The 23888-nt window shown below is 37.2% G+C and overlaps 3 protein-coding genes across 3 annotated transcripts in view; 1 reads left to right on the top strand and 2 right to left on the bottom strand.

Moving 5' to 3' along the window:
- The first annotated feature begins 7719 nt into the window (after positions 1-7719).
- Positions 7720-23888, top strand: part of LOC139125764 (guanylate-binding protein 3-like) — a 95253-nt gene continuing 79084 nt past the window's right edge. The window contains exon 1 of the mRNA XM_070691859.1: positions 7720-7787. The gene's annotated coding sequence lies outside the window, so the exon portion shown is untranslated. The remainder of the gene's footprint in view (positions 7788-23888) is intronic.
- On the bottom strand, positions 12167-14425 carry LOC139125766 (uncharacterized protein PF3D7_1120000-like). The gene is made up of 4 exons (XM_070691862.1): positions 14228-14425; positions 13858-13926; positions 13539-13598; positions 12167-12379 (listed from the first exon to the last, which is right to left on the bottom strand). Exons 1-4 carry the CDS (start codon positions 14423-14425, stop codon positions 12167-12169), a joined length of 540 nt encoding a protein of 179 aa, XP_070547963.1.
- Positions 14228-22021, bottom strand: LOC139126097 (guanylate-binding protein 2-like). The gene is made up of 8 exons (XM_070692151.1): positions 21933-22021; positions 20153-20227; positions 19361-19636; positions 18042-18249; positions 16990-17179; positions 16304-16583; positions 15372-15670; positions 14228-14493 (listed from the first exon to the last, which is right to left on the bottom strand). Exons 2-8 carry the CDS (start codon positions 20163-20165, stop codon positions 14425-14427), a joined length of 1335 nt encoding a protein of 444 aa, XP_070548252.1. The 5' UTR covers positions 20166-20227; positions 21933-22021; the 3' UTR covers positions 14228-14424.

Below are 23888 nucleotides of genomic sequence, written 5' to 3'. Positions count from 1 at the left end.
CTGATTCATGTAAAATTACAATAAGTTCCATTCATTCCTTTTGTACTGTCCCCCTTTACAATATTGCTTTCAAAACCAGACGGGATATTGTTTACCTAGTATGTTGAAGCCGCTGTCAAGGAGACGACCGTATCTTCTAGAGGGTGACCGTACTCAAAGCAGCGTGTCATCTTAGCATAAGAATCACCTAATAAACCATTCAATGTCCGAGACATAACATTTCCATGATCTTATTACTAACAGGCCTTTTATAGTTTTGATTCCGTATTGCCTGGTGTGATATCTACCATTATGTTAATCTTGGCGAAAAGGAGAAAAGTTGTCTTGTGCATATCAATTATGTTCTGCGATACTGGCTAATTCTACAGGTCAAGGTGGGGTCAGAACAACAAAACGCATTTCAGCGTGGCTTCGGCCATTTTGATGACCTGACCTCGGGTAACTCAATGGACTCCTTCAAAACGGGAGGTGGGTAAGGATAGACTTCAACGGGAACGAAACGAATCACATTTCCTGCAGATCAGCCTGTATTAGGTTGTGCGGTCCAATCTATTTGTTTACAGTTTTAGGACAAACTAGCTTCAACAAAAGTTGACGATGAAAAATGAATATAAATAGTAAACAAAAGTTGACAGTACTCCGGTTAACTTTACCTATACAATTGTATTCAAAGCAATAGGGTGAATATTATCATATTGTTTTTTCATTTTTTTGAATTACTTAAACCACCCCTCGCCTCTGAGAGTTCAAAGACGATGGCATCTTGAACAACGGATATTTGAATATTTGATTAGATGGGTCATTTAATCTTAAACTACGTACACTTAATCGAATTTTTTCGGGTTAGCTTACTTTCACTTTGAGTCTATTGACATGCTACATAACGTTTGGTCACCAACTATGTCACTCGCAATACAATGATGAGATGGGACATGTGTTTGACCTGATATAACTGTCATACACTCAAGAATAAATACAGGCTTATGTGAGGCAATTCGCAGAATACGTTGTTGATTGTGCATTCGCCGAATAAGGTGTAGCTTCAGAGTACGATAATACCTTGAGCAATTAATATGGCGATTCAACTTATGCATCTTCAGCCTTTTAATTCGCGGAACACAAAATGAAAGTTGACTCAAAGCTCAATGACACCGCCCAGGTGTCATATACAGTACATGAACTGGCGTTAGTTCAAATCTCTATAATTAAATATTTGCAATATTTCATGTCAATTTAAAGTTGATGGTAGTAGAGGAATGCCGAGACCACAGTTTCCTGAAGATTTGATGCACGTAGATATGTCTTCAATTCATTTACTCGCCATAAGTAGGTCACGCGAAATACCTGTATTAAAGTTAACGCACAATTCTCCAGTCATCCACTGGAAAATTCAAATTTGTCTCTGTTCGTCACTTGGATCTGAAACTGGCACCCCTCGTGTTGATAATATTTGCAACACAAACCAGATGAAGACTTTATCTTGTATGAGTGTTTTCATGAGGTCTGGCAATGCCGGGTCAATTAGTTTGGATAATTGTTGTCCAACAAAACTTGTGGTGATTGCAGTTTTACCAAAATGTAATCGAGTGTACAGACCTATGCCCTAATAACCTTTAGTGCCATCAACTTCTGTGGCTCTAATTCTCAAATTCTGCAAAAGACGGTATACTGTCTTCATTTATCAAAATGTGAGTTTTAATGTTTTCGGGTGATGTTTCTTTTCATACCAACTATTTTAAGGCGTCAGGATTCGCTACATTATTCATGAGGTCATAGGGCCTTTGCTTTTTTCATCGCTAAAAAGTTGATTTGCTGAACGCGCTTAATCGAGAGAGAGGATTTCAAGAAGTAGTCTACATGTGTAGAGTTCTTTCGTGTGTCTTAATGTGTCTTAAACAGTATCAGTATGCGAAGAAGAATGGGAGAGGTAAAACTTCCTTCGAATTTTATGGCCGACACATCAGGTACTTTTCAGTTCTGTCAGAGTAAACACAGACAATATTTTACAGTTTGAGCAAATATGATTGTTTATAGAACACCATTCACTATGAGCTATAGCATATAATTATGGTGATGCGAGTTAAGTCGTTAAATTTGATTATAATCGCTTTCCACAGTCTATCACGCCCATCATATCAATTCAAATATTTATCAACCAGTCCAATTGCTACTGTTACATAGCCGTACCGGGTGTACTGTGAACACGAACTTTTGCCTTAAATGCATGACAATCTGTCTGAAGAACGTTCACTTTCTCTCGACGTGCATTTGCTCTATTTTTCTGTTACTGTACAAGACATTTTCAAAGATTTCTATCATATGATGATGTTGTACAAAGAGGTTTCTTCTTTTTTTATTTTAAATTGATCAAGTTTCTGTGTTTCCATTTGCATGTTCTGTAAGATAGAATGTGCCTCGGGGACAAGGATTTGGACTCTCAACACTGGGCAGAATGCTTTATATACATTCAGTATAATATCTACGTATATTGACGTATATGGAACACAATATTTATTGCATAGGTAACGTATGTTTTTGTACATGGGACATTCCAATATGGTGATATGCGTAGCGTACGGTGTATCTATGCAGATCATGAGTATACGTAATGCAGATCTTTGCACATTAAGTGTATACACTGTAGTTTTGCATTTTATTAGTATACGTACGTGTATAATTAACGTATTTGACATATGTACAGAATCGGTATATGTGTATATATTGTTGTATATCAAGTATTTTGCCCAGTTCAAACTTACAACTCCGTTTTGGTCTGCCGATTATGGGGGATTATTTTGAGCCCTTGGAATAAGAAATGTTTTCATCAGCAAAATTTTTCAAAAATCGGGTATTTTATTTTTCGAACAGAGATAACATAGGGATGGCTGCCATTTTGAACTTCAGATATCTGTAAATATCAGGCAATTCGTTTCTCTTGTACGAAACTTTGGTCGATGAACCCTGAATTTCGTTCTTGATTTCCAAAGAAAATGGTTGGAAGACTGATTGAGGAAATTTTTAACGAAATTTAAGTCTTTCATTTCGGAGGTGCGAACTACCTTAAATGATTTCGTCATGTTAATTTGGTATAAGATACGCCTCTCTGTATGCGGTGAAACTGTTTGAGTCGAAGTGTTTTCTTTCAGGCAAAACGCAATCATGGATAACGCTCCATTTCTTTTCTACATTCTTCATTTTATGTCTGCATATGAACGGCAATTTCGCCAAACAAACACTGAGGTCGAGAGGTGTACGGGAACATGTTACAGTTGTTGATTAAATCCCAGGTGGTATGGGCCTCGGCGCTCGAAGTTTTAACTTTAGGTCAAGGCTTCCTCAGGGTAACTCTAAATTATTTTTTTATAACAAAGAGAACAGAGCACGAGTCACTTTGAAGTCTTTGGATTAGAAAAAAAGGCAACTAAAATTTAGCGGCATTTTAATTATCATTGGTTGCCAAACCCAGTGCCCATATTAGGAATATTGGGGCTATGGTGTACAAAATAAGATCCTCACGGTTTGAGTGATTTTCCACGTGGCAGCAGACAGGAAGTAGTATCGATGAATGTAATGCCCGTAAAGCTGTCTCAGAGGCGTACTGTACCTCAAGCAAAGAAATTTGCATTTGTATGTCAATTTCGAATATTTATAAGTGTGTACTATGTCTTTTGAAGCATTTCACAAATTGTTATATAATTTTATGTTAGTTTAGCCAATGTTTATCGAGCTCTTCACAAAATGACTCCAATCATTTATCTGTAGAAGTCTGCGAAAACGTGCCACTTGCCTAGCTTTTTGAAAGGACAAGCCATTGCCCGGATTACAAAAGACTACCCCTCATCAAATGCAGAATACAAGTAGTTTTGTAGCGATGTACATTTTCAACGATTGAGTAAATGTACTGGCTCATACACATATGAATCAGTTCGGAGTCTACCAATGATTCTTGTTAAACTAGAATAAGCTCCATTCGTTCCGTTTGTACAGACTCCCCCAGGGACCATATTGCTTAATCTTTCCAAACCAGACAAGATTTTGTTTACCTATGTTGAAGCCGCTGTCAAGGAGACGACCGTATCTTCTAGTGGGTGACCGTACTCAAAGTAGCGTGTCATCTTAGCATAACAGTCACCTAATAAAATCCATGCAATGTCTGAGGCATAACATTTTCATGATCTTATTACTGACAGGCCTTTTTTATAGTTTTGATTCCGTATTGCTTGGTGTGGTATCTACCATATATGATTGGCGAAAAGGAAAAAAATTCGTCTTCAGTATGCATATCAATTACGGTCTGTGATACTGGCAAATTCCACAGGTCATAGTGGGGTCAGAACAACAAAAATGCATTTCAGCGTGGCTTCGGTCTTTGTGATGACCTGACCTCGGGTAAATACTTCAAAATGGGAGGTGAATAAGGATAGAGTTCAACTGGGATGAAAAGAATCACTCTGCTGCAGTACGGTATAACACAAATCATCCTGTATTAGGTTGTACCATCCAGTCCATGTCTAAGTTGACAATTAGAGGATAATGTAGTTGACCATGAAAAATACAAAATAAGTAATTAGCTAATGTCGATAGTACTCTCATTAACTATACACCTACACAGATTTAAACCACATCTCGTCTAGTGGAAGTTCACTGATGATGATATTTTTACGCAACGGATATTTGAATATTTGAATATTTTATTTAATCTTAAACCACCACACTTTATGGCGCATAATCAGATCCAAATTTATCACCTAAAATTCTGGGCGATGAAACTCTCGTGAAATGCATTCGCTTTGAGAACCTCAATACAACTCTCGTGTAGAGCTTTCGCTTTGAGCCAACCTCATTTGAATCGGACTCCCTGGATTTGCGTTGAAGCTCGCCTCATGTGAACTACTCTGCTTTCGTCTTGCTTGAAACTAATCTTTGAGTTGAACGCATTTGAGTTAGGGCAAACCATTTTTGAAACGGGTCCACTGCATTCGATTTAAATGAAATCAATTTTGAGTTGAGACGAACCACAAAAGCACCATACTGTCGCACCTTATTGCTAAGTCGCCAACTCCATTATATTGGAAATCATAAATCATGTGACACAATGCGCAGGATACATTGTTGACTTGCATTCGCCGAATAAGATGTACGTTCAGAGTACACTAATACCATGAGCATTTAACTCGACGGTTCCGTTGGATGAGTATGTGCGGCCTTTAAATTCGCGGAATACAAAATGAAAGTTGAATCTAACATCAATGACACCTTCCAGGTGGCATAAACGGTACATCCAATGGCGTTAGTTCAACCTTCAATAGTTAAAAAATTGTATTAATTTAAGAATATGGTAATAGACGACTAGAAAGGACATAGTTTCTTGCTATTTGGTGCAAGCAGCTATAATGTTGTCCATTCAAATACTTGTTGAAAGTAGGTCACGTCTATACCTGTATAAACAGTAAATTCACTGATTAATTCACTTTCGCTTCTGTTTTTGAATTGCATGCAGATCACGAACTGACCACCCCTCTCTTTACAATATTTTCATCCCAAACCAGAAATAGACGCCACCTTGTATGATTTATTGCCCAAAATACTGGGGTCAGTTTAATTTCCATAATTGTCGACAAAGACAACTCGTAGGGATGGCAGTTTGACAGAAACGTAATCGGGTATAAAATCGTCATCCCTAGAATATTAACTGATGTCAACTCCTGTAGCTCTAGTTCCCAATTTTTTGAAATATTTAATAGTCAGTATTCCTGTTTATCACGTGTTCAGATGGTGTTTCTATTCATGGCATTTATTTAAAGGCATCCTCTAGCTGTTTTGCTAGATTATTCATGAATTCATAGGATTACTTTTTCCCCATCGCTAAAACGTTGATTTGATCAACCATGCTGTTGCCTTTTTGATCGTGAGAGACTTTCCGAATGTGTTTGGAACAAAAATTAAAGGGCTATGTGAAACGTCCTTTGAATTTTATGGCAGACACATCCGGTACCTTTCAATTTGGTCAGAGTAAACGCAGGCAATGCTGTACAGTTATAATCAATCATAATCGAACACAATTCAATGTTCAGCTATAGCATATAGACACAACGATGCGAGTTCAGTTGTGAAATTTGTTTGTTGTTCCTTTCCTCAGTCAAATCACACCCACCATTGCTATTCAAAGATTTATGAAGCAGACCATTACCCCATTGCCCATCACTACATTGCCGTAGCAGCTGCATAAATTACCTTTGTCATATGCCCAGGGCATATGTATGACAATCAGCCTAGAGGACGTTCACTGTCTATTGAGGCGCAAATACAGTCTCTCTATTTTTTGCTTGACACTATCAAGAACATGTCAGAGATTTCTATTATATGACAAAGAATTTATGAGAAGAGGTAGCTTGCTTTTTTATTTTGACATGGTCGATTTTCTGTGTTTCTCTTTGCTTGCCTTTTATGGCAGAATGCTTCTCGGGGACACATACAACCTATCGGGACTGATTTTGAAAGTATTTGAGTAAGTAAAGTTTTCATACTTCTCTCGGTATACGGTGTAACTTTGTGAGTCGAATGAGTGAGTGTCTTTAAGGCAAAACGCAACTGTGGATAACGCTCCATTTTTTTTCTTCATTCTTCATTTGTTAGTTTGCATATGAACGGCAATTTCGCCGAACAAACATTGAGGTCGAGACTGAGGTGTACGTGAACAGGTTACAGTTGTTGATCAGACTTTAGGTGGTGTGACCTACGGCGCTCGAATTTATAAAATTCAGGTCAAATCTTTCTCAGGCAAACTCTAAATCATATTCTTCCATAACCAAGAGTACAGGGTACGAGTCATTTTTGGATTAGAGAAAAAAGGAACCTTAAAATTTAGAGATATTTGAAAGTATCATCGACCCTCAAACCATGTGCTGTATCAGGAAAATTAGGTCTTAGGTTAAAAAACAAGACCTTCAAGGTTGTTTTTTTAAATACACCCATCAAGCAGTAGACCGGAAATTATTGTCAATGAATGCATCGCCTTAAAAGCTGTCTCCAAGGCGTACTATACGTCGAGCAAGAAATCGGCTTTGTCTGCCGTTTTTGAATATTAAAACATGTGTACTATGAAGCATTTCAAAAACCATTGTATAATATTTTAAATTTAGCCAATGTCCATCAAGCCCTTCCCCAAACTACCGAAATCATTTATTTGCGGAAGCCTGCAAAAGTCTTGCCACTTGCCTAGCTTTTTGAAAAATACTCGCTACTGCCCGGATTACAACAGACTACCTCGCATCAAATGCAGAGTACGTGTAGTTTTGTAGTGATCTACATTTGGACGATTAATTGAGTAAATATCCCGGTTTATACCCACGTGAGTCAGTCCAAATACGTCGGGGGCCTCCTTTATAAAAATACAATTTTCCTTAATTTGTCTATTAACTTATATTGCTTTCATTCGACGTTTTCAAGTTGATGTACTGAGGGAATAGACATGTCAAGTTTTCCGATTCATCAACTGCGTTTTACAGGTACGTTTTGGCGTGTGTGGGACTTACTTTGGTAGGTCAATTACTGCTACCGTGCAGCCCAGCATTATCTGAACTTAAATGCTATTTTATGTGAACACTCGTGATCACGTGATTTTTTTTCGTAGAAGCGATTTGCATACGACTGGTTAAGTTCAGAAATAGGTCACTGGCTGAACGTTACCTATTCATTGTGGCGGCATTGAATCGGAGAGGAGTCTACCGGCTACCATCGACAATTCTGACAACCGTTGGCCCTTCAGAGCGAACACTTAAAAGTAGGTTGGTGTTATATATTTCAGTAGCATGATTAGTAGAACATGAACCAATGAAAGTCTTTATCTTAGGAATTGCAGTGCGAACACAGACAACAGTGGCGTTTAGAGTTACATGATGGGATAGGAAAAATTAATATTATTGACAATTTAATATTAATGAAGATATATACATATCATATTACTGATCATCAAAATCAAAGTGCATTGCCCATAATGAGCAAAATGCCCAAGTCATACCGAGAAGCACACCTCGTATATATAGATCCGTGTGCGCATAGGTAACACATTAGAAGTGCTGCTTTCAAGGAGGATTATGTCATTTAATGATGAATTTTAAAAGCTACAGTAACTGTAACAAATATGTTGCAACTAGGTCGGGCTTGGTTGTACACAATGGTGAAGTATATATAGAATCTATTACCTTGAATATAACTGGCAGGACACGTGCCACCGCAATGTGGAGTATCTGTCAATGGCGTACGCAAATAGTAGTACACTATCCTCAACAGGTGCTGAAAGTTCGCACGGTTTGCATATGTAGAGCGTGCGCCCTCATATTTTAAGGTCTCCACTGTGTCCGGTCACATTTCGTCGCCCGTCAGGAAAATTAGGAAACTTGTGTGACCTAGGTGCACTAAACATCATGAGTTTGCAGCGTTTCCAGTTACTGTCCTAGTTTGCAGACATGCCATGCGTACTTGTCAAGCATGAATGTACATATGTTGACGCTGGCGATATTGAAGGCGGTCACGTGGTATCTTGAATTCGTTCGTTGCTCCGTGGACAATTTAGAAACTCTCCGCAGTTACTGTAAAATACTTAATATCCAGGCATGACTCATCATAAGTGTCAGGTTCTTGTACGGGAGGTTCGTCGATGCTTGTCGTTCTCACTTTCGGTTTGTTTTGATGCCTTCCTAATTCATCCAACTTTTTTCTAGGAATGAGTTGAAAAATTAATTTGCGACTCAATCCAATCAGTTAACTGCATCGGTGAAATTATCCCAGAAGTATGATTAATCACGACAAAGCAGTGTGTCCAACATGATTTTTACCTGTTGTGAGTTCCGCCAAGTCATAGATTCTTCTTGCCATGTAACACAGCCAACCAGCCAGTAACCGTCAGTCTTGTTCTCAGATTAACCTTCTGTGATACTGTGCTTGTCGCCTATTTCTCAGGTCACGTCCTTTCATATTGTTTGCTGATAAATTAAGTGGGGTGATCAAATATTAATATGTACTCAAAATTGGGAGACAGGGTTTATCATACCCGTCGATTTTATGCTTAAAACGAGTTTTCTTCACGACATCGTGCGAATCTGTCAAAACAGCGTCTATGGATGTATCTTCTGACGTAAATTTGACCATTGTTCGTCAGTTGAAATTAACATACTGCACAACTATATTGAATATCTGAACAGTTGAAAAGCATGCCATATAAGATTGAATAGTATGGTTGGATCCAAATTCAACGCACTGGCATTGGAAGGCACCCCTCCATCCCATCTTTCAATGGTATTGTTGGATGCCAAAACAAAGAATAGGCGGTGTAAGGGCCCATCCCCAACAAACTTAAATGTTCTGGTGAAATCAAATATTACGGATAATTGGAAGTGGATGTAGTTCGCGCCTCGAAATTTTGCTCGGCCTTTTCTCAAACAAACTTTCAATGTCTTTCAAATCAAGAAGAAAAATCGCGGGGGTCACCATGCAAAATTAAGGTACCATGGAAACAAATTTCTATAAATTTGCCGATATTTGAAATTCGAAATGGCCGCCACCCAGTATTAGTCCAATGAATTCAAGTATTCAAGTAAAATTTTCAATTTTCACAAAAGTGAGACCGTAATACTTTATACACTCTAAGAGCTTCAAAATGACGTCACATAAGCAGTAAAGGGAACACAATTGTCAAAATTAGAGAGTCCGAAAATGTGTCCCCGAACCTTAGTCCACCTTAAAATCCAATTGTGAACATAACTTGAAATATCATTGAAATATTTCTATATTTGTACGTCTCAAAGTTGAGGATCTAGCGAAGGGCTGGATCGTAGTGTGTGTTTGATTGGATGATGCTAATTTGACGTCTATGAAGGACAGCTGCCAACACTCACTGTCGTGTGCGTGGGAATCTTATACAGCGCTCCACCTCTGCAGTGAATAAAACCTCATACCATTTGAATATTGAATGAACAAGAATTAAAGCTGCGTTAATGCGAGCTCTGCCAATATGGTACAGTCACATATTTGAAAAGAAGTTTTTGTCGAACACAAAGGAGTGATTGCGGAGTAGAAACTAAAAACACGTTGTGTGCATGTATGTTCGATACATTCGTCCGTGTAAATATTTTTTTCAAATATTTGATGATGTTGTATTTACCAGTGGAATTAATCTGATCTATTTTTGATATAAATGGCTTCATCACATTTGAATCGGGTTGACTGATTTTGATTGTTGAGTATCCATACAGTATTGCTTGTATCGGACGCTAGTTGAAAGTTTTAATAACGCCAAAATATCTGACATTGATAACCTCTTAAGATTGCACGGAACTTATTAGCATATATGCACATTATTTATTTTGCATAAGGCCATAAATAGACAAATTTTCTGTATATTGCTTCCATCTTAATAGAATGTGCTTGTACATATTTCAATTTTATATTTCATGACGGAAGCCCATTGTATAAATACACGAAATGGTGACTGACGATAGAAAAACAACTAAGATTATTGTTTTTAAGCATATAGTTGCCGCAATGCATAAGCGGGACTATTTGCTTTGAGAATCTTTTTTTGAAAATTTCGGACTCGCATACATTGGTGAAGATCCGATTCAGCACCTTCATATTTGCAATGTTGTTGCCTTCACAAGTAAAGTTGTTAGGATATTTATTTCTTTCCGGTTTCAGTAGTGATTGATAAAAAATAGAGACTATTCGACAAAGACCCAAACCAACCAAATTTGATGGTTTTTCGATTTAATTGAGTAAAAACATTTGATTTGGAAGACCATGAACGGTGTCTACTTTAGGGATTAGGACTTAGAATGTAAAAGTTTTTCATTGTGTCTTTAACAGGAAGATGTTGAAAGATCTCGATGAAATTAAAGACATAGAGTTAACTGATTTTAAACAATAAAATATGAACATAGTTGCAATCATACAATCCATAATCCGAAACTCCTGGGTCAAAATTCATGACATAATAGCTGTAAACATAGACACAAAACAGCACAGAACAGACAGTAACGCACCGGTACACGCAACAAAATCAAAATCATGAAGAAAGAAATATATTATGAAATATAGTTATTTATTAAACAAGATCGAAAAGGGGTCAACTTGACATGATAATAAGCCGAGAAAAAACACAGCATAATTTCTTTGAGGGGTACATGTACTTGAAATATTACGTGTATGTATACTGATGTGATATATATATATATATATATATATATATATATATATATATATATATATATATATATATATATATATATATATATTACCTTTTCATAACTAAAGTTTATAATAATGTCAAACGCAATACAATAGGTTATGTTATTATAATTGTAAAATTTGAGATGATCAAAATAAGTTCGAGTTGCATTGCTTATAGATGCACGTTTAAATCATATGTTTGTGAAAGATGAACAATGATTTTATTATTTGTATAGTATTATATAAATGGAGAAATCGAATGAATACACACAATGAAGAAAGAAAAGACATACATTTTCTACTTTCCGAGAACTACCGCTAAATAAAACACATGAAACACAATCGTGAAATGGTTGGTTTTGAGATAACGTCTGAGTACAATTTGAAATTGTGTAATTATCTTAGGCTAGTGCACGTGCAAACTGCGGGGTTGTAACCTTTGATTTGTTTATTCTACTTGAACCTTTTGCTTCGGAATTGTCGCTAGAATACTGAAGAAGGAAAGAAAGATGTTTCCGTAAAAATAAATATTGATAGTCCGAATAGTCATATTGCCTAGGATAGTAGTGTAGGTTCAGATATATTTCAGTAGAATGATCTTCCTCAGCGATTTTTGAACAGTGCACTACTCAAAAATAGTCGATCATGTCGATAGATACTGATTCCCATGCCATGTAAGTAGCTTTGTGTATAAATGCTTCATCAACATACATTAACATAATTTATGTTGCTGTTATAATTATTTTGAATATAATAACTTGCTAACAATATCACTGTGGTAACAACGCGAGGTGGTCATCTGCGCACAATCTCCACGATGTGCCAAACTAGCAACTCGTATACAATATGTTCTCTAATAGTGTGGACTACGTTTGGTACATTTCTTTTGTCAACTTGACACTTTATGTTTAAAAACAACGCCATTATCAGTCAATACAAGTTATTGCATTTGTTTCTTTTTCATGTTCAATTCTTCTTTCATCTTCTTGGTCTCTTCTTCAAGCTTGGCTTTCACCTCCTGCAGCTCTTTTGCCAGACCAGCATGCGTTTTGAGAAGCTGTGTTACCTGTGCCAAGATGGCTTCGCTCCTTTCATTGTAATCATCTTCTACTTGCTTCTCTTGTTTGATGATGTCTTCCTGTCGACTTTTCCGCTGTTTGAATATAAGATGTCAGGATAGTGAATAATAACTGTAATAAGACGATGCGTATGACCTTATAGTGTTCTTCAAACACTTTTGAATAGCACGAGATATTGCCAGGTCAATCAATTTTTGTTGACTTCCAATACTAGTTGTTTTAAAAGATGCTCGTGAAATGCATCCAAGAAATTTATGACAATCCATGTATGGTGAAGATGCACAGTGAAGATGGATGTATCTCTATGATTCTATCCATTAAATACTCTTCTGCCATTGAGTAAAACATTACGCATACTTGCAGCAATGAATATATTATCATAAACGAAATAATAATTTCTAAAACAAACGAATGTTGTATGGTATAGTAGAATACAAGAACATGTTAAGGTGGCGTTGCACATAACACAGCATATTTTGCTAAAAAGTCAAATTTTTGGCGAAAATTCATCCATTTTTTATTAATTTATTAATTGCAATTGAAATATTGATCGGGTTGACCTTGGAGCAGATGTAGGGTGGATGATAAATAAGTGCCAACCTGTGCAAATTTAATATGTAAATCTCTGATTTCCTGTCTTCCTTTTTTCTCACGCTTCCAAAATTGCAAAATATTTAACTCCACTCTAGCTGGGTAATTTTTACATACTGAATAAGAGTAATTTCACTTTTGCTCATCATGATCATCATTTTATCATGGTCACTTTATCATTTACTGTTTGGAATGCCGATTTTTCAACCCTTACCAATTGGGAATGAGAATAGATAATAAAAACAAGATTATCTTTTTGTTGTTATACATACTTCAGTTTCAAATGAGATATTAAATTTCATAAATTATCATCAAGATTTTGACGTACATTAATCAGTATCATCAATACAATAATTGAGGTGTTCTACCAAAAACTTGTACCCTCCATTCTTCGAGTAAACTAATACGAACTACCATACTAACTTTGATTTTCTGCATTTTTAAAATATATGGTATAGGGGTTCCTTTTCATCTTTAATGACAAATACTGCTCCTTAAAAAAGTGTATTGGTTATGAGCCACGCCATCTTAAAATATGTTAATATGAAAAGATAACGTGAGCCTATTCTGAGTTTTTAATGCAAATAATAAAAACCAAAACGTCGCGCTAGAGCAAACGTTGATATAATTATGGATGCTTACCAATGTTTCTTCTTCCTGTATCTTAATACTTCGCATCTCTTCTCTGGTCTTTTCTTTTTCCTGTCAAAGATTGAAGTATACCTCAATCACTGTACGAAGTCAAGCATGGGGTATCCCAATCATGTACATAAGCACATTTTACAAGGTCAATTTGGGAAAATGTTAGGACATAAACCACTAGCCTTAATATGACGATGTTAATATAGTTCGCACGTGTTGTTTATCTGCAAGTCTCATTGTTATTGACTGCAATGTTATTCCTATTAATTCACCTGATTTAACCAATTGTCTTTAAGAAAGTCCAAGCACGTTTCTGTACCTTAAATTCTTCGTCTTCCTTGTTTTTGTCCTTGAACGTCGACGCGACACCTGAAATTGCCCTTATTTTCTGTAAAAAGTAAACAGAATGCAAAGCTTGTGATTCCAACTTACAGGCGTTAGCATGATGTGATTAAATAGAGAGAAGGGGGAGAGAGAGAATTTTGAATGACATGAACACCTGCATAGGTAAATTTACATTTGCATGCACGGAAGGATTATCCTTTCACACTGCTCTTGGAAGTAAGATGGAACGCCTGGTACTAATATTGAGCAATGGTAAAGTGTTTCATCTCTATTTGTGAGAGTTTAATATGGTCTTTGACTATGTGTCGTCAATTATCATAAATCTGAGACAATCGTCTTCTTACCTTAGCCAAATCTGTTTTGTAGACATCCCATATGTATGGACCTCGTGCCTTTGCCTTGTACAATCGTTCAACCTCGGCTATTTTCAAACTAATTTCGTCCTCATTTCTTTCGGCGTCTATTAAGGGCCGTAACTCCTCGTCCACCAAGTTTTCGACAAGCTTCTTGCAGAATGCTTCAGATTTCCTCTCGTTTGACATCAATATCTTGTCAAGATGCCCGCCGATGCATTATGGCAGTCATCTTTGTCATACATGGCCATGAGATCCTGAGAGAGAGAGAGAGAGAGAGAGAGAGAGAGAGAGAGAGAGAGAGAGAGAGAGGAGAGAGAGATATTTATAAGATCAATTTCTGTAGCAGTTTTTATCAAATTTGGTGCCAAATTTATATCACTAATTACAACTTCATTAAATATGCAAATTAACCCTCAATTAACTTCACAGTACTAAATGCTTCTCAACACAGTCAGATATCTGTCGGATCAGTATCTATAGCAAATTTCATGAAATTTAGTGCATTATTTCGGAGTTATATCACTGATTACAAAACTTCATAAAATATGCAAATGAGTTAATTATTAAAGTAACACCGCTCAATACTTCTGAGTAAAGTCAGAATTTTATCAGATCAATATTTGTAGCTGGTATCTTCAAATTTGGTGTAGGAATTACGGCGTTATAGCACTAATTGCAAACGTTCATTAGATATGCAAATGAGCAGATAATTGACATGACACTAACAGTGTCATCATAATGTTCTGAGATGGTTATGTGTGACAAGCTCCATGAAATTTTGTGCAGTATTTCTTGTTTTATATCGACACTGTCATAAGATTCTTGATAGGAAACCATTATATGAAAAACAATTATATTTCATAACTTCATTAATATGCAAGCCACACTAACTAAAATCTTATCACTTCTTGCAATTAGCATATAGTGTGTGTTCACAAAATTTGATATGAATCTTTTCAGGCGTTGTTGAGTTATCGTGTAAACAGACAGACACAAATACAAACACACCAGCAGACAGTAAGACATAGCTACGACATTAGCCAACGTGTGAACACGTGAGCTAAAACGAATGAATGAAATGTCCTATGCCTGAACTACAATTGAACTAATATTGTCGTTTGCTCCTCCTTACCTTCAGTGACTGTCTGTAGGAGTGTAGTCGATCGGCGTCATTAATATACTTTGAATTCTGTTCAAACATTCTCATCGCCTTCATACGATATTTATTGTGGGCGTTGATGACTTCGTACGTAGCACAGGGGAGAGCTGACCCAGCGAACGCCGCCATGCTGTCCTTGTAATCATCAAAGGCCTCCCTTCGCACTTCACCCAACAGGGTCTCAATAACCTTGTGACTTACGGTGTTGATTTGCAACATAGCACCGGGAGATGCAAATGCCGTGACGTACTGTTTGAGTAACTCAGCGTATTCTGTGGGTAGGATATATAATTCAGTACGCAAGAATTATAAACGTTGTTACGTTACTCTATTTAATGCTGCAAATTCGCTCTATTGACCATTGTTAGAAATTCGAGGCCATTGCAATGCAGGGTTTAGAGGTGAAAATTACTTTAATTTTCCTAGTATCGGTTGTCTTTTCTAGTTAGTCGGAAATAATTTATTTCTCAGTATATTTCTACGACATCAAGACGTTGAAAAGGTAAATTCTCCCGGATACTTCAAACATCATCCGATGTTATAAATGGAGTTGAAAACTATTCTTACTTGTATTAGACTAAGAAGGTAGAACTATGGTTGTAGGGGCATTCGATATGAAAAAGTGTCTTCAATGCCAATTCACGTAAGTTCTACTTTGTTAATAAAAAGACAAAGAGATTCATGTGTATATTTGAGTTTAGGTTGTTTAACATGTGCCAGTCAGAACTCGAGAAAATGTCACGAAGTTTCTTCAAAATGAGAAAAAAAACTGGAAACTGACTAAACGGGTGTGTTGTACTTCCCAGGTCTAACCCGAGCAATTTCAACTTTAGGGATAACACTCCGACTGAAGTGCATGTGTAATTAATTTCGTTGTTGCACGAAACAAACAAAAATGTACTCACGTCGACCGGTTATGTTACCGACGTAAGGCCAAGCTTTCTTTGGTTTCATCAGTTTTCCACAACGTTCCACGAAATCATCGACTTCGGACAGAAATTTTGAGTCCAAGCGATTACGGTTAGCCCCTTTATCCATCTTAGCAAGGACCTTTGGATCAATTGACGGCAATGGAAGTTTTACGGCGTCGAAGACGGGAAAGGATTTCAAAACTGCTCTTCGATAACCATTAAACTCTTTGACGGCTTTGCCTGACATAGCAGTTTCCTTCTCTAACTTCAATACCTTTAGAAGGAATAAGGTATTAAAGTGTTGTCAAAAAGGAGAATAAATTACGTATTTGCCTTTGTTGGTTTCCTCTTAATCTTTCTGCAATTATTGTAGCATCTTTTTTTTTCAAAGTATTTGATTGTGCGTTTATCACTTGAACATTCACTATCAAGTATAGAAGCAAACTAGCTTGTTAACTAGAATTTGTCGACTGACTAATTTGTTGGCATCAAAGTTAGTTACTGATTTCACACTATTCAATTTCTTTTAGTAACCACTCGTCATTTCAAACTCGTTTTTAAGAAAAGTTGGACAGTAATTTTGATAAATCTGGGTGAAAATGACTTGCAATATTAAGTCTTAGAAACTGTCCTCAAACTGATTAAAATGTTACCTGGGCGTTTTGGTGTTTATCACTCACCTCCTCTAGAATGTACTCTTTAACCTCCACCTCTTCATCTTCACCATCTCTCTCCAAAGTGAAGGCCAAGGACACATCACGGAGTAGCCACATGAAGTTCGGGAAAAATCTGATAAAGTCATCCTCTCGACATTTCGATGTCTTTCCATCCCTTTCCCCGTGGATCATGTCACCAAGAGTGCTCACCCAGCTGTAATATGAGAAACGCGATGAGGAATTATCCTGTTTCGATTCGCATGGATATTCCAGCAATTCATGACAGACCCATTAGAAGCAACAGGTCCTTTTTATACTGGACTGTTCTGTGGACTGTTCTATGTGTTTGAGAAGCCTAGCAGCTCACTTAGTATGAACTTTATTAAAGCGTTCTCAAAGTTAAATGAACTAATTTCCTCAGACCTCAAACTCCTCTTCCCGTTAAAGAAAGGTTACATATAAGTGCGAACACCCTGGTGACGAAGTTGTGATTAAAATTCGCTCAAAGACGATTAATCTTTGGAAGGTAACATTGTTGATTTTTTTGGGAGTTGGGGGTTTTGTTGTGAAAAATCGAATTTTAAGGAATACTTCTGAACGATGATCAAGTGTAAACCGAATAGGCACAGTACTCCCTCTTTATTAGATGAGTTCTACCTTCAACAAGAAACAAAGTTATAGGTCTGTGAAGGATGTAATCAGTACACGGTTCCCTAAAATTTGTCATTCATCCCAAAAGAAAAAAAGGTTTAGTTTGCATTTAACCGTATTTTCCCATCTTGAGTTCCTCCCTAGAGTGACATTTTTTGTAAGTCTGATGTGTTATTCAAATGTTATGGTCAGTAAAATGCTGATGGTGTTAGAGAAGGATACCACTTCCGAAAGAGTGACAAGGCATATTAAGTAGGGTAAAACTACTCAGTGAAGGACACACCAAACGTTTAACGCCTTAACCACATACCAAATGTATCCAAGGAGACAGAGAAATGCGAGAATGGTGATAAAGTAATTCAGTTTTAATAATTTACCAATTTAATAGTGATTATCTCGCACTTGAAATAAAAACGAACACTAACCTTAACTGTTTGATATCCTCGGATGTGAGGGATCCTCTGCTGTTGTACACCAACACCGATGACAGCAATGCCATCAACGAAAACAACTGCAAATCATCTTGGCTGTAAGCGTTGTAAGCGCCAAGTCCCTCAGTGTCCATAATCACCACAGACATCTCCGCTTTGTTTTTCATCTTCTTCTTAAACACGTCAGTGCTTATCCATATTCCTGGAACATTCAATCGATGTTTGTCTCGTAAACAGAGTAAAATTATCAACATCTTTTGTTTGAAATTTTCGACCTGCTTGAAAATAAACTGAGACAGAACCAAAACAAATTGTACAGTAACTGTTCAGGCGAAGATCTTCATGATTTGTCACGGATAATTTTATTTATATACAACGATAAGGGTGTTTATGTTGCAGACATATTACCTAATACGTTAAAAGTTCAATGAATACTTGTTACTCTTCACCTACCAAACCACGCTTTACAATAAAATGAAACGATAATGATATTGACGTAGTAGTGTGAGGGTTAGTGTGTGCACAGGGGTACTATTACAATTTTACATGATTGCATGCAAAAAGGACAAAACCAGCAAACATTTATCTATCTATCTATCTATCTATCTATCTATCTATCTATCTATCTATCTATCTATCTATCTATCTATGAAATTTACGTCCACGGCTGCACGGGAAAACGTGGAAATTCTAACAGTATATAACATAACAGGTATAGTACTATCTTGTCCGACTTTAAGTTTGGTCTCTACTTCCGTATTAGTGACCACGTGCTGGAGGTCACTCTACCGTCGTATATACGTACATACACGCAAAAACACAAACACACACTAACACATACATACATACATACATACATACATACATACATACATACATACATACATACATACATACATACATACATACATACATACATACATACATACATACATACATACATACATACATACATACATACATACATACATACATACATACATACATACATACATACATACATACATACATACATACATACATACATAAATACATACATAAGTACATACATACATACATACATACATACATACATACATACATACATACATACATACATACATACATACATACATACATACATACATACATACATACATACATACATACATACATACATACATACATACATACATACATACATACATACATACATACATACATACATACATACATACATACATACATAAAGTACATACATAAAGTACATACATAAAGTACATACATAGTAGTACATAAATAAATACGTACGCACGCTAAAGGCATGTACATACCCATCGTCTCTGGAGTTTGTTTATGTGATGTTTTAAAGACAGCATCTTGTGGTCTTGGTTCAATAAGCTGACTCGATATGTACGATTTTCCACACCTAGCTGGACCAGTGACAGCAACGGGACAGATTGGCCCGTCGATGGAACGCAAGAAATCTATGGCGTCCTCACACACTACGAGTTTCCCTCGACGTTTGCCTTTTTTCTCCAGGACACCTTTACTTCCTTTCCATACATAGTTGTCCGGGTAACACAGTGGAATTACCTTTGGTAGTTTGCCTTAAATATTGTTAAGACAGTGTATAAATGGTATCAATCCAAACTACTATAAAAGTTGTATTAATGCCCTGACAGGAATTCATATAAGTAGAGAGAATAGTTTTTCTGTATTAAATATCGAAGTGTTTCTTTCCTTTTTGAATCACTCAGCGATACTGGCTACAACGCCTGGTTATTAACGAAAAGAATACGGTTTTTTTTCTGCAAGAGTCGTTGATATTCTACAAGTGTACGTGCAACATTAAAAAAGACATCGAGACCCTTCCCGGTCTTGCACATTTAAATTGCAGATTTTAAAATAAATGTGAGTTTGCTATGTAGTGTTTGTGAGAAAACTATAATTATAAACGAGCACACGGTCTAAAGGATGTTTTGAGCTTTACGTTGAATATCTTACGCTATTTCCCCAGTGGCTGCCTCATGCATATGCTCAATGGTCGGTCTCCATGTACAATAATGGTCTGAGCCAAGTGTTAGGTTCCCCGTAACGTAGCCACAGCAAATGATCATACTTACCCTTTTTGTTCATCGTTTCAATGTTTCAATGGCTTGGAAACTTATTGCAAAAGATATCTTCGCAGGTGTGCGTCACTAGGGATTAGAAAGCAATAATGCAAGTTTATTTATTTACAGCATGTGTCAGAAAATGTAATAAATACGGAAATGTCGAGAGACTGCTAAATATGCTAAGAGTAGAATGACTCAAAGGTCAAAGAATGGCCAGTTGCTCAGCTGTTAGTACCAATCAGTATACGTAAATCACATGAATCGGAGTATGAAAAGACCTAAATGTGATAGACCTTACATAAACAAATACTGTGAGTCAAAACTTTCTTTCAAAACAAAAATAAATGAAAAAGCAACCAAACCGCCACATTGACGGACAGGTTCTAAAAACTTGAGTGCTTTGTGTACTATGCACAATTGACAAGGGTCGTTGAATGGTAACGTTATTAATCAGACTGAGCAAGCTGTGTCAAGGGTCATTGTGCACGCCCCGGGAACATTTCTAGGGCAGTCGCCACTTCAGATCATGGACTCTGGTCGCATAGCCCCGAAAAACTCTACTTCAGAACGATAAAGGTCACTTCCGTCAATTTTTATAGCTTTCTGGGCTCTCAATGTTTGGGACTATGCAGATATAGATTTATTATGAAAACTGTCAACGATCTTCTTGTTATTGTTTAATTCGGAAATTAATTTATTTCATAGAAAGAATGCGCAATTTTGTATCTATGCGAGTAAGATTGATAATCCTGTTTTCACATTCCAAACTTGGCATGGAGATCTTGAATAATTGTGAGCAAAAGTAAAAAACTCTCAATTCAAAGGTCTTGATTACTTGAAGACTGTATCGACTGTAAAGTTCTTTTATTTCTTAGTCTAGTTTAGATGTCCGGAGTAGCTTTATCCGATACAAGTGAAAAGTCTGCCATGTCATGCTTTGTGTCATAAATACAATTTATGAGCACCGCCTGTAGCCTCCGTATGAAAGAGCAAACTTCGTTGATAAGAGTAAATATTGTGATAGCGCACCTGTACAATTCCCAGTTAAGTTACTATGCGCCTCGAAGCTGAATGATTCAAACTTTTGCTCAAACCTTCCTCAATGAAATTTGAGAGAGAGAGAGAGAGAGAGAGAGAGAGAGAGAGAGAGAGAGAGAGAGAGATATGACTGTATGCCATTAATGTAATAAATGTAAAAGCCACATGATCAAGACCACAAAAGCCTTATTCCTGCGTCATTTTTTATCTCTTTCACTTGCATGATACTCTGCCGGATGTCATCACGAAGCCAAACATCAGCGTGGGGTGGGCGGGAATCTGGCGTCGTCTTGTTTACACTAAACCCGGTAAAGCGCAGAATACCAGGGTAGCTAGATAGAGGAACTTAGCCTACGAGATCAAGTTGTACTCTGAGCCTGCGTCTGATAGAGTTGTATCCAACGATGCGTTGTCACTGACAACACGTTATACATGACTGCCCTAACACCATCAGCAGAAACGAAAGTTGCGCTCTTTCCGTTCTATACTAACTTAAATATGCGTTCACGGAAATCAAAAGCATTACGATTTGAAACAGAAAATACGGGAAAACGAAATTATTGTGGGGAAAATGGCAATAAATTGCAGTGACTGGTGCATATATCACGCGATTCGAAAAGGTTAAGATGATTTCTATCAGTTGTCGCACACGAGTCTGTTTCATGACTCTCTTTGCTGAAAATTATAACGCACAGATCGGATTTGAAGTTTCAATAAAATGTTGCGTAGATTGATCTCTAAGGCGACTCACCAAAGCTCGTCACAATTTTAGTGTCAGCGACTGATTATCCACGTTTCCAGCGACGCCGTTCTTCTAGAGCTGTCGATTAATGTAGATTACTCTTCAGTTTTTTTACCTGGAAGCTGGAGGCGTGGTTTCGACTTGACTGTTTGACCAGAACAGACCATTATTTTGGGGGGTTATTTTGATACATTGACATTACCTCGGAAAAGTTGGCGTCACTTATCAGCGAGGGACACTTCAAGCTTATCTGGTACGTGTTTGAAGCTGTGAATGAGTTTGAAGATTCGGAAACGCCTTTCATTTATCCTACGCGTCAATGGCCACGGACACAAGTCGGGATTATTCAGAAATAAGTATCGCACTTATCCCATTGATTAATGTCTCTTTGTTTAGCAGACAATTACGCAAAAACATTACCGACAGTTACATGAGATAGCGCTAGGTGTTGGGTCACATTATCTATTGATTTCGACCAGCTGTATTCATTAATTCAGTATTGTGACATGGTGTGCCAATTAAAAATTCCAGACAGCAAAGTCTGGTCAGTACATTGCAAGCATTTTTATGCCCGGTGTTTGTTATACATATATTTTGCTTAGTTTGGCATGCACGCATTTAAAGTCTTTAAATATTTCCGATGCGCTGCGAAAAAAAGAGGCTGTATTAACTCTGCTCTGCGCGGTGATTTGTTAATTTTACATCACGTGACGGAATATTTCGAAATCAATTATAGACCCGTCGTCATTCCACAGACCGATTCATTGTCTGAGAGTCAGGTTCGTCCCGGGTTACATGTGTAGGTCTCCATGTGTCTAAATTTGCATGTATAATTACACTTGTTCATTTAATCCTCTATTTTCAATTCCATTGAACAGTCTTACCGTTTACCCCGCTTTGTCAGTAAGTTTTTGTGACTAGTACTTGGCGTATGGAACGGCGGAATTGTAATGAGAGAAACCCATTAACATGGTCGGAATTTTATCGAGCGTATTTTAAATTCAATTTCTGACGACTTTTGTGTGAACTGAATTTGCCCTGGGGTCGGTTAACGTTTGTCAAAGCTGACACCTGTTGAATGGCCATGACCTCTGTTCCAGGCAGGTCATATCATTCTTGATTTTCTTCCATCGGGAAGCGAAGCTGGCTGCCAGGTGCACTCCAAAGTTTCCATTCTGTCCAATATATGCATACAGGTAATTGAGAAAATACGACTTTTAAAAAACGTAATGAGACCGCTGGATACAACGGAATAAGATACGCAAAAATTGGAACACTCTGCCTCTCATTAGATCGAAGTAACTTCAACATTTTGTCGTTCTGCATACAGGCACGCTGAGACAACTATCTCTATTCTTTTCCTGTCCCTTAAAGTGCCTTGAAGTAGTGAGTTACATCACACGAATTTGAATAGTGTTAACTTCTTTGATTTTCCCGTAATTATGAAACTTTGGCCATCTAAAATTTAGGTCGCCTTTGTCGGGCTAGGTTTGCAAAATTCGACAAACTCAGTTTCTGCCTCTTTACTTTGAGTATTCATAGTCTTACACCGTTAACAGGTACACGCTATTCTGCAGACGCCCACCAGTAATTTCACTTTGATTTCTTAAGTTTACTTCGGTTGGTGAATGACATTGTCGTTGACCCCATCTTTAACCAGAACCAGACTTAGGTCTCCCTTTACCATGAGCTCCGTTGCTGTCATGGTGATATCTACTGTTATTGTCATTGTAGTCATGGTGACAAACACTCAGTGGCTGTATCAACTCTGTACGTATTCATCACTCAGTCAAGATAAGTACCTGGTATTGTCAAAAGAATTAAATTTGTATTTTCTCCTTATTTTCACTTTATTCCAACACATCATACCATTGCGCTGAAGGAATGTGTTGTCGTGAAAAAGGAGTTAAATTTTTACACTCATAGCAACCAAACGATTTTGCTCGGAGTGGCGAGGACAGTTTG

This window comes from Ptychodera flava (assembly GCF_041260155.1).
Source record: "Ptychodera flava strain L36383 chromosome 3 unlocalized genomic scaffold, AS_Pfla_20210202 Scaffold_26__1_contigs__length_13983176_pilon, whole genome shotgun sequence".
Taxonomy (NCBI): domain Eukaryota; kingdom Metazoa; phylum Hemichordata; class Enteropneusta; family Ptychoderidae; genus Ptychodera; species Ptychodera flava.
This window is presented reverse-complemented; position numbering and strand designations above follow the sequence as displayed.

Coding starts and splice junctions, on each gene's coding strand:
- LOC139125766 (XM_070691862.1), bottom strand. CDS start 14,425: ATGTCAAACGAGAGGAAATCTGAAGCATTCTGCAAGAAGCTTGTCGAA. Junction 13,927..14,227: donor ACAAAACAGATTTGGCTAAG/GTAAGAAGACGA, acceptor TACTTTTTACAG/AAAATAAGGGCAATTTCAGG. Junction 13,599..13,857: donor AGGAAGACGAAGAATTTAAG/GTACAGAAACGT, acceptor AATCTTTGACAG/GAAAAAGAAAAGACCAGAGA.
- LOC139126097 (XM_070692151.1), bottom strand. Junction 16,584..16,989: donor AAGAGTACATTCTAGAGGAG/GTGAGTGATAAA, acceptor TTCCTTCTAAAG/GTATTGAAGTTAGAGAAGGA. Junction 14,494..15,371: donor CCTACAGACAGTCACTGAAG/GTAAGGAGGAGC, acceptor TCTCTCTCTCAG/GATCTCATGGCCATGTATGA.